This window comes from Canis aureus, chromosome 25, assembly GCF_053574225.1.
Source record: "Canis aureus isolate CA01 chromosome 25, VMU_Caureus_v.1.0, whole genome shotgun sequence".
Classification (NCBI taxonomy): Eukaryota; Metazoa; Chordata; class Mammalia; order Carnivora; family Canidae; genus Canis; species Canis aureus.
Window position 1 is genome coordinate 25,016,524 of NC_135635.1, and position 17,196 is coordinate 25,033,719.

Consider the following 17,196-nt stretch of genomic DNA (forward strand, 5'->3'; position numbering starts at 1 on the left):
GACTAGTATTTGCATATATTTTAGACATTCATGACATAACTATTTCTTAGTTTTTTTGCTATATTTCTAGCTACATAGTTTGTATGTGAGTTTTTTCAATTTGTCACAAATCTCCAAAATATTTTCCAGTATATTTATTGAAAAAATTCTACCTATAAGTGGCTGTGTGCTGTTCAAATCCATGTTGTTCAAAGGTTAACTGTGTTTTAAAAGCATGTGTATTAAAATAAATAAAAACATCTATGTTTCCATTTATTTGAATTGTCTGTTCAGGTCTTTTGCCTATTTTTTTTTTGTTGGGTTGTTGATCTTTTTCATATTGCTTTATAGAAACATAGTAGAAATGGAAGAAAATAGCTCTTTAGTATATATTTAGCAGATACTTTTTCTTATTTATCTTTGACTTTCATATATTCTTTACTGTGCCAGAAGTTATTATTTTCACATAATTTTTTTAACCTTTTCTACCCTCTAACTAACCTGCCTAGGTACCAAAATGGTTGGTACCATGTCTGATAATTCAAATTAAATGATAAAACACCTAGAAAAAAATACAGAAGATAAAAATAATTATTGTTTTGGATATTTTGATTTTAGAAAATTTCCTGGACTGATAAAACAGTAAAATCAGCAAAATATAATACTGAAGGAGAAAGGACATTTCTTTTTTTTTTTTTTTTTTTTTTTTTTTTTTTTTTTTTTTTTAATTTTTTTATTGGTGTTCAATTTACTAACATACAGAATAACACCCAGTGCCCGTCACCCATTCACTCCCACCCCCCGCCCTCCTCCCCTTCTACCACCCCTAGTTCGTTTCCCAGAGTTTGAAGTCTTTATGTTCTGTCTCCCTTTCTGATATTTCCCACACATTTCTTCTCCCTTCCCTTATTTTCCCTTTCACTATTATTTATATTCCCCAAATGAATGAGAACATATAATGTTTGTCCTTCTCCGACTGACTTACTTCACTCAGCATAATACCCTCCAGTTCCATCCACGTTGAAGCAAATGGTGGGTATTTGTCATTTCTAATAGCTGAGTAATATTCCATTGTATACATAAACCACATCTTCTTTATCCATTCATCTTTCGTTGGACACCGAGGCTCCTTCCACAGTTTGGCTATCGTGGCCATTGCTGCTAGAAACATCGGGGTGCAGGTGTCCCAGCGAGAAAGGACATTTCTTTCAAAAAGGAAAGGAGGCTTCATAGACTATCTGCTTGAACTAGCATTTCCTAAGAATCTACAGTGTGCAAAACTGTGTGCTGGATATTGTCTTAAAGGGAATAGGCTTTAGTGAATTTAGAGGTTAGGAAAGATAATGATAATAGCTAATAGAATTAAGGAAGAGATCAGATTTAGGAAAGAGATCAGATTTAGGAAAGATGAGGCCACCTAGGAAGTAGTTCCCTGGCTGTTTTGCTTTTAAGCTTCCTGACCACTTCTCAAGTTCAGTCAGATTTCATAATATACATTCTAAGTTGGAAGCAAATCCCAGGGATTTGGTCTGCTTTCTGCATTCTTTATTCCCTTCTTCTTAATTATTTTCAGATCTTTGTGATTTAGTGTCTGCTAAGACTGGTTGTGAAGTAAGGTAGTCTCCCCAATCCAATCCCTTTCATTGTTCCTGAGGATAAAACCCTTAATGATCATGGTTTGTTGCTGATCACTATGCATGTGCACAGATAAGCGTTTAAAAAAAAAACAAAAACAAAATAGGGAAGCTGGAAAATAGGATATATTTCCAAGTTCTTACAATAATGGGCTCTAGTTCTAGATTCCCAAGCTGAAATGGTAAAAGGATAGTCAGCTGACTTTTTTACTTTCTGATTTTTTGCTGGTCCTCTGCCATCAAGATTCCTCTTTTGTCTGGGCTTTTGTTCCCTGAAGGCTATATTGACTCCTTCTTTCATATTGACAAAATGGTCTGTTTTTAATTTTTGTGTAGAGCTAGTCAACCAGAATAGTAGGTAATCTTTTATTTCAGATGTAACCTACAAACTTATTGAACCCACCTGTACTTTCTTTTCTTTTTGTTTCAGGAGATAGTTGTCTTTTTTTTCTCTCTATGGTTAATCTTGTTATTGCTTGGCTGACATTAAAATGTACTTTTATTCGCATTTTTGATGTTTATATTTGGATTGTTTATTTGTTTTTAGGTAAAATTTGGTAATACCACCTTTAAAACAGATGTGTATCTCAAGTCCCTTAACCCTCAGTGGAACTCAGAATGGTTTAAATTTGAGGTAAGTTTTTTTAAATTTTTATTTTTTAAAGATTTATTTTATTTGTTTATTAATTTAATTAAAAATTTATTTATTTATCCATGAGAGACAGAGAGAGGCAGAGGAAGAGGCAGGCTCTTTGGAGGGAGCCCGATGCCGGATTGGGATTCTAGCCTGGAACTGGGATCCTGCCTTGAGCTGAAGGCAGACGCTCAACTGCTGAGCTACCCAGGCATCCCAAGATTTTATTTATTTGAGAGAAAGCGAGCGAGTACAAGCAGAGGGAGGGGCAGAGGGATAGGAATAAATAGACTTCCCACTGAGCAGGGACCCCACTTGAGCTCGGTCCCAGGGTCTTGGGATTATTACCTGAGCTAAAGGCAGATGCTTAACCAGCTGAACCACCTAGGCACCCCTTGAGGTAAGTTTTTAAATGTCAGCATTTTTTAGTATACTTTTTGGATGTGATAGCTTCCCCCAGGAATGATAGGAGTACCTTTTATTTCTGGTGTAGTAGTTCTCCTACACCATAAAAATACTTTTCTTTTTTGCTTAACTTAGATTATTGAATTTTTAAAAAAATAATGTTTATAGTTAAGAAAATACAGTGTATGAATATAAGAACACAAATTAAAAAAAATAGAATCTTTTAAAATATCATATTATTATTACTGTAATAGTCTTTGGGTTTTAGCATGCACCAAAACCCACTTAAGAATAGTATACAGATTAGGGATCCCTGGGTGGCGCAGCGGTTTAGCACCTGCCTTTGGCCCAGGGCGTGATCCTGGAGACCCGGGATCGAGTCCCACGTCGGGCTCCCGGTGCATGGAGCCTGCTTCTCCCTCTGCCTGTGTCTCTGCCTCTCTCTCTCTCTCTCTCTGTGACTATCGTAAATAAATTAAAAAAAAAAAAAAAAAAAAAAAGAATAGTATACAGATTAAATTTAAAAAAAATTGTATTCAAAAGTGTGTGTCAAAAATAATGCCATTTTAACCATTTTTAAGTATAATTCAGTAGCATTAATTACATTCACAATGTTGTGATAGCATCACTACTATTTCCAAAACTTTTTCATCACTCCAAACAGAAACTGCTCATTCAGCAGTAACTCCCATTCCCTCTTCTCTGAGCCCCGGTAATATCTAACCTACTTTCAGTCTCTTTGAATTTGCCCGTATTAGATATAAGTGGAATAATATGATATTTGTATTTTTGTATCTGGGTTTCACTTAGCATAATGTTTTCAAGGTTTATCCATGTTGAATAATGTATCAGAATTTCTTTACTTTTTATGGCTGAATAATATGTGTGTGTGTGTGTGTGTGTCACATTCTGTTTATCCATTTATCTGTTGATGGACATTCAGGTTGTTTTAACTTTTTGGCTACTGCAATGAACATTACTGTACCAATATCTGTTTAAGTCCCTGTTTTCAGTTCTTTTGAGTATATGCCCAGAAGTAGAATTCCTGGGTCACACGGTAAATTGTATATTTAGCTTTTTTTTTTTTTTTTTAAGACTTATTTATTCATGAAAGACACAGAAGGAGAGGCAGATACATAGGCAGAGGGAGAAGCAGGCTCCCATGGGGAGCCTGATGTGGGACTCGATCCCAGGACCCTGGGAATCACTCCCTGAGCCAAAGGCGTCGGCCATTGAGCCACTCAGTGCCCTTTATGTTTAGTTCTTTGAGGAACTGCCAAACTGTTTTCCATAGTGGCTACACCATTATACATTCCCACCAGCATGTATGAGAGTTTTAATTTTTCTACATCTTTGTCAAGCTTTGTTATTTTCTGTTTTTTTTTTAATAGCCATTCTAATAGGTGTGAAGTGACATTTACAGTGTAATTTTAATATGCATTTCTGTCCTGAATGAGGTAGCATGAATTTTTATGGCTAAGGACCATTTGTGATTCTTTTACTTTGAACTACCCCTCATATTTTACTCCCCCAAAAAGATATTTAGAGATGACATTATGAAGGTAGACTTCACAGGACTTGGTGACTAGTTTAATGTGGAAAATGTAAATATGATGTGATATATCATTGGTTTTGATTTTCATTTACCTAATGACTAATAATTTTGAGCCTCTTTTCTTGTGTTTATTGGCTGTTTGTATGTCTTTGGAAAACTGTTTAGGTTCTTTGCTCATTTTTAAGTTGGGTTTATTAATTTCATTTTATTGATGATGCAGTACTAGTAATTCTTAAAGCTGCAGAATACTGAAGTAGCGTAGATAACTTTAAAAAATAATATCTTTGTACTTTTCTGAAATAAGGGGCTTTTATAATGTTGAGATTTAGTAACTAAATTTATCAGCCATTTCCCTTAAAATTTACTAAGTTTACTACTATTTTGGCTAGTACTTATAGTAATAATGTATATTGTGTGAAAAATGTTCCTAAACTTTGTGTTTATAGTTAACATTAATTATAAACTTTTTTAACCTTGTTTGTTGTGATTGATACTAGTTTATATGTTGTGAACTCTCAAATATCATGAACAAATGGATGTTTAGTTTTTCTTGTTTTTTTTAATGTAAAAGAAGTATTAGGCCAGGCAGTGTAATGATATTTGGGAGCTCCATGCAATGATTTGGGACCCAGGATCCTTTTGTCTTTTTTCTCCCTCATCTATCACCTGTTGCTTCCATATTGATGATCACATTAGTTTCCGAGTTAGTAGCTGGAGTTCCAGTGATCACATCGGTGATCTAGGCTAGAAGAAAGAGCTGAGTAAAATGGAGTATAGGAAGAGCACCTGGATGGCTCAGTGGTTGAGCGTCTGCTTTCAGCTTGACTCATGATCTCAGGGTCCTGGGATCAAGTCCTGCATCAGGCTTCCTACAGGAAACCTGCTTCTCCCTCTGCTTATGTCTGCCTCTGTCTACGGAGCCTCTGTCTCTGTGTCTCTCTTGAATAAATAAATAAAATCTTAAAAAAAAAAAAAGAAATGGATTATAGGAGAAGTGGTGATGGGTTTATATGTATTTTTCAGCTGAGCAAGCCCTGTTTGAGAAATTTTTCCTTACCCTATCTAGTGTATATGATTTATGCTTATATCTTAGTAGTTACAAAGAAGGCTAGGAAATTTAGTCTTTTAGCTGGGCATGTAGCTGTGCAACTAGAATTTTTAAACACTTAAAACATTTCTGAGAAAGTCTTTATAATATTTCATGATTTGATATTGACTCAATTTAATCTATGAAATATCCTTAATTACTTTATTGAAATTAATTAAAATTAATTTCTGAACTTCTCTCTTCAAATTATTTCTATTATTAACTATCTATATATATCATCAAGAATTCTAGTCGCTTGGTTGGTATAGAGCCCTGTAGTGTCAGGGAAGGAATACTGTAGTGTACTAGTACGTAAGATGAGGGTACTCCTGGGTAAATGTGTAGATGGTTAAATAAGTGTATACAAAAAATGTTATTAATAGAGGTAAAAATTGGAGGAATGTCTTTGGAGCAGCAGTTAATGGCTTAGTTTATGATTCTTTCCCTTTTACTAAGAATATAAGTTAATGTCATAGTGTCAGATGCCATTGATGACATGTGATTCAGAATGAACTGGAAATCAAAGTGATTATTTTGACATTTCACTATGTTTTCAAATATGCATAAAAATAGGTTACATATCTATCATTTACCTTTACTTTTACCTATGCATTGTACTGTTCTTGTTTTATCTGTTATACCACCCCACACTTGGCAGGAATTTTAAGACAAATGCAAAATATTATGCCATTTCATCCATAAAATTTTAATTATATTTTTCATAGAGAAGTATCCTTTTTTTTCTTAAAAACAAATCATCCAGTTATATTATGGTATCAGTAATAACAATTCTTTCTTGTACTGTATTTATTTATTTATTTATTTATTTATTTATTTATTTATTTAAAGATTTATTTATTCATTCAGAGAGGGTGAGAGGGAGGCAGAGACACAGGCAGAGGGAGAAGCAGGCTCCATGCAGGAAGCCCGATGGGCTCGATCCCGGGTCTCCAGGATCATACCCTGGGCTGCAGGCGGCGCCAAACCACTGCGCCACCAGGGCTGCCCTCTTTCTTGTACTTTAATTCTTAAAATAATCCTCAGAGTTTGGGTTATTAGCCCAAGGCCAAAAACAAATGGAATGGGGAAAGGCATATTTCATAGTTAACTTTAAAAAGTTAATCAAACTATATGGATTTGCAGAGATACCACTTGACCAAAGCATATGTAAGGAGAATGTAGAGATTTTAATTAATGACAAACTCTGTCTTAATGAACAGAGTGGTATGTCTGCTGTAACAACAAACATTCATAGGTTATGTTTAAGAAGTATATTTTAGTAATAGGATATAATAATCCTTTTATCTTCCATCCTTACAAATATCAGTAAGATTGTGTTCCATCTAGCCATTGCATTTGATGAGGAGTACTGGCAAATTAGAGGATGACATGGTATCTAGAGTGTGGCAGCTGAAATATGAACATATCTTCCATAGGGGAGAAATGTTTTTTGTATCATGCTTTGCCTCAGTTTGGGGTACCATAACAGAATGCCATAGAATGAGTGGCTTAAACAATAGCCTTTTACTTCGACATTTCTGAATGCAGGGAAGTCTGAGATAGTATACCATCATAGTTTTGTTTTGCTGAGGTCCCTCTTTCTGATTTGTAGATAGCAGTCTTCTTCCTGTGTCCTTACTTGGCAGAGAATCATCTCTCCCCATCTTTACTTGTAACGTGATCCCATTTGTGAGGAATCTGCCCTTAAGACCTAAATAACCTCCCAAAGACCCTATATCGAAATATTGTTATACTGGGGATTAGGACTTCCAGATACAGATTTTCAGTGGGTAGAAACATTTAGTTCACTCCATTCTCCATTGTAGTTCCTCTTTCTAGCTGTTGGTTGGCATGTGATAAGTAATTAAGAATAAGTAAAAAGAGAAAATAAACATTTATTTCACTTAATTCATAAACTTAATTTTTTTTCTTAAATAATATGTTTTCCTACTGTTTGTTTTGTGAAATTGCCTTTAGAAATGATATCATTGTGCTCCTTATCATCCTTACTCTCCTGTGAATAATATATGGACTCTATTATGACATTCTTTAAGCATTTTTGCTGGATATTAGTAGTAAAACACAGGATAATATGTAGAAAAAGAAATAGAAACTTTGGGTGTTAATCATTTTATCTTTGTGCCTGGAGGTAAACCATACTTTTATTTATTTATTTTTTAAGTAGGCCTCATGCCCAGTGTGGAGCCCAACATGGGGGGGTCTGAACTCATGACCCTGAGATCAAGACCCAAGCTGAGATCAAGAGTTGGACACCCAACCAGTTGAGCTACCCAGGCGCAAACTTTACTTTTTTTCTTTAGAAAATTTCAAATTTCTTTAGAAATTTGTCAGCTTTTATTTTTATTTTTATTTTATTTATTTATTTTTAAAAGATTTTATTTATTCATGAAAGACAGAGAGAGAGAGAGAGAGAGGCAGAGACACAGGCAGAGGGAGAAGCAGGCTCCATGCAGGGAGCCCAATGTGGGACTCAGTCCTGGAACCCTAGGACCACGCCCTGGGCCAAAGGCCAGCACTAAACCACTGAGCCACCCAGGAATCCCCTGAAATTTGTCATCTTTTATAAAAAAAAAAAAGGATTATAATGTGTGTGTGTGTGTGTGTGTGTGTGTGTGTGTGTGTGTGTGTAATTCCTTTACCTTTGTGCTTAGAGATAAATCTTTTTTTCCCCTAGAAATAAGTGATCTTTTACATTTAGTATATGTATATATTTATGGTAATGAAGATTTAAAAATGAAAAGATGTAATTTTAAGATATACTTTTAGGTGGATGATGAAGATTTACAGGATGAGCCTCTACAGATCACAGTTCTTGACCATGACACTTACAGTGCAAATGATGCCATTGGTAAAGTGTACATTGATATTGATCCTTTACTCTACAGTGAGGCTGCAACAGTCATCTCAGGATGGTTTCCAATTTATGACACCATCCATGGTAAGAAAATAAATCATAGTTCAAAAAATTTTTCCTTAAAGACTTCTGTACTACTAGTTTTAAAATAAATATCTTTAAAAAAAAGTTTTCTTTTTAATAAATAGTCATAAAGTATTGTTGGTAGAAGTGTTATTTTTCTGAACATAATTTGAAGTAATCTCTGCTAAATTTGTACAACATAGTAAATGCATTATTTAAAAATCATGTTACAAGTGTACAGTGGCGTTTTCTAGAGGTTTTATGATATATTACCACACATTGAATGCAGAGCAGAAATGAGAATCTAACTGTATTTCATGAAGCTAAATATTATAGAGAACTACAAAAATGTGTTATTCTTATTACTAGTTTTTTGTTTTTCAAAATATAGTAATTTTCATAAAAATTTTTATAGTAATTTTTATAAAAATGTTTATAATAGTAAATATTTTTTGTAAGTATTTTTCAAAATTCTCACTTTAATTTTCATTCTCAATTTTCATTTGACTTTTTAATTTTTGATTTTTAAAATTTTAAAAAAGATTTTATTTGAGAGGGAGAGAGAGAACAAGTGGTGGGAGGGGCAGAAGGAGGGCAAGAAACAGACTCCCAGAGAGTGGGGAGCCAGACACGAGGCTCAATCTCAGGATGCTGAGATCATGACCTGAGCTGATGTTAGACACTTAACCGACTGAGCCACCCAGGAGCCCCTCTCAATTTAAGTTTTAATTATAACATGGTAAATATTGATATATGACTCATATAAACAAAAACTCCTTGAAGTTCTCAGTAATTTTTAAGATTGTAAAAGTGATCATGTCATCAGAAAGTTTGAGAACTGCCAGCCTGAAAATATGCCATCTTTTTAGAAAGGCAAATGGACCCATAAGGAACTGGCAAATGTTTCTCTTTATAGTCTAGCGCTGTTCTGCCTATTTTTGACCTGGCAATTCCGTTGATAGCAGCTTATTATAAGAATAAGAAACTGAGATTTATGTAAAAGTATATTGTGATACTATTTTTTATTATTATATTAATATTTGCAATGGTAAAATAAATTGGAAAAGATATACTTAAATAAATTAGAGCATACATAGACCTTGAATTATACAGTTAGAACAAAATGCGTGTTTTGGAGTACAGTGGCATAAGGAAATGTGTATGATTTATAAAATTGTAAAATTCTGTAAAATTCAGATTATAAAACATTATTATAGGATGATTCCATATTTGTTTTAAAAAGATTATAAAAAAATAAAAAAAATAAAAAGATTATAAGTATGTGATATGTGATAAATGGACAGAAGACATGATAAAATACTAATTTTTTTTAAAAAGATTTTACTTATTTGAGAGAGAGGGAGACAGAGATCGAGAGCATGAGTGGGGAAGAGAGGGAGAAGCAGGTTCCCCGCTGAGCAGGGAGCCTGATTTGGGGCTCAGTCTCAGGACTCTGGGATCATTATCTGAGCTGAAGGCAGTTACTTAAGTGACTGAGTCACTCAGGCACCCCATTCTTTTTTAAATTTTTTTTTAAAGATTGGTTTATTTATTTTAGAGAGAGTGTGAGGAGGGGCAGAAGGAGAGAATCTCAAGAAGACTCCGTGCTGAGCACAGAGCCCTATGGGGCTCAATCTCAAGACCCTAAGGTCATGACTGAAGCTGAAACCAAGAGTTGGACAGTTAACTGAGCTACCCAGGCGCCCTGATAAAATGTTTATTCTTGGATAGTTTTATTTCTGGACTATAATCCTACTTTTCCTCTTGCTTTTTTTTTTAAAGATTTTATTTATTTATTCATGAGAGACACAGAGAGAGAGAGGCAGAGACACAGGCAGAGGGAGAAGCAGGCTCCATGCAGGGAGCCTGATGTGGACTCGATCCTGGGTCTCCAGGATCACGCCCTAGGCTGAAGGCGGTGCTAACCCGCTGCGCCACCGGGCTGCTCTGTCCTCTTGCTTTTTTTATGATTCTCTACAATGTAAGTATATTATCTTTGTAGTCAGGAAATAAAATCCAGTCCCAGAGTATATTACTAATAAAACAGGCCACTGGAGAAATAATCTGGGTTTGGATTAAAGGCAGTAACAATACGAATGAATGAATTTTTGAAATACTTTTTATTAAATTGGTTTATATATGTTTATATATATAAGTATTTTGTATTAAGTTGGCTTAGTATGTTTATGGCCCCTCTATTAGGAACATAATTTATTATTATTTCAATGGGTAAATGAGCAAGTCACTCTTTTTAGAAGGCCTTCCACAACTATGAATTTGCTTGACTTGCAATCAAGACAGTCCAGTAAAAATACTTAATAAATGTTAGAGATAGAGACTGGGTCATTTTTATTTATTAGGGCGTGTTCTGAAAATCCCTTATTTTTCAAATTTCTTAGCTCAACTTACTATATTCATTGAAAAAGAATAAAACTTTTGTCTTAAATGAAATTCTAGAATTAGCTGATAGGACAGTTTAAGAACTGACTTCTAATCCTGGCTGTACTACTTAACTATTATTGACACTCTGCAAATTACTTAACTTTCATTAAACTTTAATGTCTTCCTCTATAACATGAGGATGATAATACTACAGAAATTACCTTACTGGCTTGGTATGAGAACTATGAAATACTACATGTAAGGCATTTAGAACATTATCTGTGCTCAGATGTTACTATCATCATCATTATTGTCATCAGTTTAATTGCAGCTCCTTCTAGTTACTCATGATTTAAATAAGTAGAGACTTTCAGTAAAAATGAAAAATTTATTCATTCTCTAGTGTATACGTGTGCTTCAGAAAATGTAAGAAACTACTTAGAATAAAAATAATAGGAAACAAAGGAAAACAGCATTGCTGTTATGATTGATACGTTATTTTAGATTCATCAGTTGATATTCGTTTGCTGAGTTACTTAATTGTGCTTTGTTTTATTAAGGTAAAAACTTGATTTCCCTTTTGAAATTTTAGGTATCCGTGGGGAAATCAATGTAGTTGTCAAAGTAGACCTCTTCAACGATTTAAATCGATTTAGGCAGTCATCATGTGGAGTCAAATTCTTTTGCAGTAAGTAAATGCATTTTCTCATTTAACAGGAAATTTAATTGTTAAATATAGTGAATCAAATTAATATTTCAGAAACCTAATGGAAAATCTATTATACTTTGGTTTTAATGCCAAAAAGAAAATTGTTAATTTTTCAGAAACAATAACTGTAGCTTTGGGGACTATTTATCTGATTTTAAAGTAAATGAAATTAGTTTTTTATAAGTTCATAGAAATTTTTGTTAGATAGTCCATTGGAGCATGAGGTGTACATTGACCATAAGGTCAGAGGAGTTTGTGGGGCAGTAGGAAGGAGACCACTCTTTCTGACCCTACACTGGCTTGTACTTCAGACTGGAACATTGCTGGTAACAGTTGCTTACTGCTAGTAGAAAGAGTGACTGCTGAAGATCTTGGATTCTTAACCACAATTTTAAAGAAGAATCCACGTATTAATGAAACAATTTAATCTTGTTTACTTAAATCTTACATTAGTATTGGGCCCAAAGGTGGAGAATTGATTGTAGAAGCACTACATAGTAGTACAAATCTGAGATATCTAAGAATGACTGGAAACAAGTTTGAAAATGAAGGTGGAATGTGTTTTGCAGGAATGCTATAAATTAATTCATCCTTAGAGAAATGAGATCAGAGTGACTTGGTCTGGAAATGTAAAATGTGATAGCATTTACAACAGTCCTAACTGAAAATCAAACAACTAAGGGAGTATACCTAAATCTATCTAAACTGTATGGTGAATAGGAGGAGTCCACAGTTCATCTAGGCCACATACTGAAAGAAAACCACTGCCTTGTTGCACCTTTCATGTATAAGCTATACATGCTATACTATAAAACAGGTGATGCAGTGTATCTGAACAGTAGCCTATATGCTACCTTGATGTCAGCTGATTATTAGCAGTTAGCAACATCATCGGGAGAGATGGACTTGTACTTTCAATGAAAACAAATCCCACACTCTATAATATCTACATTTGGGGAAACAAATTTGATGAGGCTACATGTGTGATATAATCAGACTTAATGCAAATGGGCCATCTAAAATTAGGCAATACAGATGGAGCATTTGTGGTGGGTAGACGTGTATTTTGCAGAAGTCTCCAGTGGCCTTTTAAAGCATTATTATCAGACATCAACTTACGGAGAAGTTTGCAGCCACTCATCCAATTCAGGTTTTACTCTCTCTTTTGAAAGAGAGAATTTTCAAGCAGACTCCCCACTGAGCACAGAGTTTGATGCTGGGCTCCATCCCTACCACCAATGAGGTCATGACTTGAGCAGAAACCAAGAGTTGGACTCTAACTGACTGGGCCACCCAGGCACCCTACAGGTTTTATTCTTCTACCAATAAGTCAACCTCCATGAAAAACAAGCTCTGATATAATTTTCACAGATTTATCTTACTACTTTCATAGCAATGAATATTTTATTGCCTATTACATTTTTCTTTTATAAATTAGAACAAGTTACCTTGTTAATGTGTAAAAGATATGACTATATGGAACTTCGTATAACTGTCAAAAAATACAGTGGTATTTTATTTTTTAATTTTTATTTATTTTTAAAAAATATTTTATTTTTAAGTAATCACTATAGTCAATATGGAGCTCAAACTTACAATCCTGAGATCCAGGAGTTGCATGATCTACCAACCAAGCCAGTCAGGTACTCCTCCAATGGTGTTTTAGTATAGGACATTGTAATAAGATAGGAGCAGAACACTATAGCCAGACAGTGTGATGCTATCCAAAATTAAGTCAGCATTTACAGGTGCAGTTCCTCAAGTGCCATGATATGTGGGCTGGTATTTGGCAGATGTGGGCACTCACAGCCAGCCTGGGTTAATAGGATGGAAACTCCTAAGTAGCTGAGTTAACTTTAAGGCATGGATGTCTGTTTTAAGAGACTAATTTGGTATAGATGTTCTCTGGTTCTCCCTTTGTTGTTTGGTTTGGTTTGTGTTTTAGGTTCTCCCCCCGCACCCCTTTTTAAAAAAGATTTTATTTATTTGACCCAGAGAGAGAAACAGCAGAATCAGGGGGAGGAGAGGGAGAAGCAGGCTCCATGCTGAGCAGGGAGCCCCCATGTGGGGCTTGATCTCAGGGTCCCGGGACCATAACCTGAGCCAAAGGCAGATGCTTAACCACCTAAGCTACCCAGGTGCCTCTAGGTTCTCCCCTTTTTGAATCTGAATAGATCTTATTTTAAATCTAATGACATTTGGTGTTCTATATATTAAATTAGTTTGTTACATAGTATAGTGACTATTGAACCAGTTGGCTTTATGGCTGTGGATTATTGGAAATTGCAGGGCTATAGGACTCCTCAGATTATGTCAGAAAGGTAATGCTTTGATTGTTGAGGCTGCACTATGTGTTGTACAGAAGAACTTTTTCCAAGGGCTTTGAATAAAGTTTTTTGTATTTTTTACCCACTTTTTACTTAACTTACTATATAATGATTACCTAGCTGACTTTCACTTTGATTTTTAAACTTTGTATTGAATACTATTTAAGGTTGTCTGTGGCTGTTTTCTAAATTATAAAAATACAGTTTATATCTACTGTTTACTGTGAGAAAGACAAGAGGTTTCATGAAAGAAAATGATTATTTCTAAGAATAATATGGAATTTAGAAGACTGAAAGTATAGCATTATAATTACATTGAAATTAGCACAGTAAAAGGTGTTCTTGTATTATATATCCAAAAGGTAAGAACTTAGTTGTACGTTTTTTAAAAACTGAATTTAACCTTATGATAAATAGAAGCATAATGGACAATTTCTTTTAACAGCAACATCTATTCCAAAGTGTTATAGAGCTGTAATAATTCATGGCTTTGTAGAAGAGCTTGTGGTCAATGAAGACCCAGAATATCAATGGATTGATCGAATTCGTACACCAAGGGCATCAAATGAGGCCAGACAGAGACTCATTTCTTTAATGTCAGGTATTAAAAAAAAACCCAACTTTGTTACTGACTTAATTAACACTGTTATGTTTTTCATTTCCTTTTTTATGCTACCTGAAATTTCACAATGAAAGCTATAGATTATACATGACTGATTTCCCTACCCTATCTTTCTGGACAAACATGTACTGCCACTTTATAAGAGGAAATCTGAATCAGAAGCTTATACTTCCTTCTTAACTAGGTAGTAAAAGGAATTTGTGCTCATGAAGTGGCATAATGGAAAGAACCCTGAGCAAGGAAGTAGGAACTGGGTTCTAGTTTTCCTTTTCTAGTATTTATTTGTAGTCAGAGTTTAGGTAATACCTCTTAATGTTTTTTGTTGCCTTTTCATAGCCCTTCTCTGACAACTTGTTTTAGCTCTCTCTACTTCTTCCTACCATTCTTTTTTTTTTTTTTTTTTTTTTAAGGAGTTTATTTAAAAAAAAAAAAAAGAGGTCATTTATTCATGAGAGACACAGAAAGAGAGAGACAGAGGCAGAGACATAGGCACAGGGAGAAGCAGGCTCCATGCAGGGAGCCTGATGTGGGACTCGATCCCGGGACTCCAGGATCACGTCCTGGGCCAAAAGCAGGTGCTACACCGCTGAGCCACCCAGGGATCCCCCCTTCCTACCATTCTTAACCTATTTTCTTTATTTTTCTTTGAAGAACTTGTTTACCATTTAAAATTTATATGTATATATGTTTGTGTGTATGTGTATATATACATATATATATACACACACACTCTCACATGTATATCAGACAATAAGTATACATGTTATATTTAATAAATACAAATGTTATACTTATGTATAATAAATTTGTTTTAAATATAAAATATAAATACATTTATATTATATTAGTATATATTTATTAATACTTATAAATCAGTATAAGTATATTTATACTTAATATAATATATAATGTTATATTTAATATATTAAATAATATATCTTTTTTGTTCACCTCTGTATTTCTAGCACTTAGAAGAAAGGAAGAATGCCAGGCACATAGTACACAACCAAAAATTATTTGGTAAATGAATGCATGAATGAGTGAATCTTAATATATCGCATCTGTAAAATGCAACTAGTAATGTCTTACCTCCCTGAAAGTAGGAGGCTGGAGCAGATAATCTTTTAGGTTCTTTTCAAGTTCTAAAAATCTATGATTTTTTTTTACTCTTTTTTTTATTGCTATCCAGCTTTATATTATGTAATATGAAGATCTGAAGCAGAATGAATTTTCTTTTTTTTTTTTTTTTTTTTTGGTAGGTGAACTGCAGAGGAAGATTGGCTTGAAAGTACTTGAAATGAGAGGAAATGCAGTTGTTGGGTACTTACAGTGTTTTGATCTGGAAGGCGAATCTGGGTTAGTGGTACGAGCCATAGGAACAGCTTGTACACTGGATAAACTAAGTAGCCCGGCAGCATTCCTTCCTGCATGTAATTCTCCATCCAAAGAAATGAAGGAGTAAGTATGAATCAATGAATCATTCTTATGGAGCTTTTTATCTTTTACCTGTATGTTTTCATTTGATTTGAAATATTCTGGTAGAGTTGTTTAACATACATTGTTCCCTATGGTGATTTTTTTTTCATATGGTAATTTTTATTATCAGAGATAACTATGAAAACCTGAAGCTTTAATCTGTTTAGCTATTCCTAATATTTTATTTATAGTGTCTTAATATGAAACTCAAGTTAAATAATGTAAAACCAAACTGATTTCAGATCTTTAGGCACTATATTTAAAGCATAAAATGGATATTTATGGAATTTTTATTTATTCTTTGGGGAGTGCTTAAAACCCATTATTATACCTGATAATCCAATTATGCTTATTGTTACCAACATAGTATAGAAAGGAAAAGTATAGCAGGAAAGATTGACCTTTGCAGGGTTCTCAAATGCAAATGTCTATGAAGGCCAGACAGTTTATATAAATAAAATACTAGAGTATAATTAAATAGGGAGTACTAAGGGTCATGTAAAGCAGATGTTGGCAAATTTTTTCTGTGAAAGGCTGGATAGTAAATATTACACGCCCTAGCCATATAGTTTCTGTCTTTGTTTACCAGAAAAAGGAGTTTACTGATCCTGATCTAAAGGAATTTAGGCTCATACATTTTTAAAAAACAGAGTGTGATTCAACAAAAACACTTTGGTTGGCTGGATTTGGCTTAAGTGTTATCATTTGTGTCTAAGGCAAAAAATTCTCAACGAGGTGGTGGTGCTGTCTACAAGGAATGTTTAAAATGAAAATTTTCTGTCATAATGATTGGGGTGAGGGGGAAGATCCTGGTTGAGGACTAGAAGTGCTGACGGTTCTGTACAGCAAGGGACAACTCTGTACAATGAAGACTTGTTCCATCTTAAATACCAGTAGTACTTCCATTGAGACCCACTGATATAGAGATTCTTCTAGATCCAGGGTAACACATTTTTTGTAAATGACCAGAAGATATAGGTAAATAATTTAGTCTTTGTTAATAACTACTCAGCTTTGCCGATGTAGCATGAAAACAGCTATGACAGTATGCAAATGAATGAGTGTGGTTGTGTTCCAATAAAACCTGATTATTTACAGAACAGATAGCAGGATGGATTTGACCTGTAGGGTATAGTTTGCCGACCCCTGCCCTATATCATCAGGGAGTCAGGATTCTGTAGTCAGAAAATCCAAAATGCTTCCCAGATTAGCAATAGCCAAGAGGAGGTTGACTAAAAAACAATCACAATCTTTTTTTAAAAAAAATTAAATTCTAAAATAATTGACATACAGTGTTATATTAGTTTTACATGTACAATACGGTGATTCAACTTTTTTTAACAATATATTTTTTTAACCATATTTTTTAAAGTGAGATTTTCCTCTTAAGCTTATTTTCTGTTTAATTATTTCCTTTCTGTTGGCCTTCAGATACATTCTGTTCCTCT

General features: G+C 34.2%; 1 protein-coding gene across 23 annotated transcripts in view; it reads left to right on the forward strand.

The window, feature by feature from the left end:
* The window catches only part of C2CD5 (C2 calcium dependent domain containing 5), a 102,042-nt gene that overhangs the window by 13,112 nt on the left and 71,734 nt on the right, over nt 1-17,196 (forward strand). For all 23 annotated transcript variants that reach the window (XM_077870751.1, XM_077870752.1, XM_077870756.1 and 20 more), the window contains exons 3-7: nt 2,161-2,247; nt 8,082-8,253; nt 11,207-11,302; nt 14,096-14,251; nt 15,532-15,730. In XM_077870751.1, the coding sequence (XP_077726877.1) occupies nt 2,161-2,247; nt 8,082-8,253; nt 11,207-11,302; nt 14,096-14,251; nt 15,532-15,730 (710 nt within the window). The remainder of the gene's footprint in view (nt 1-2,160; nt 2,248-8,081; nt 8,254-11,206; nt 11,303-14,095; nt 14,252-15,531; nt 15,731-17,196) is intronic.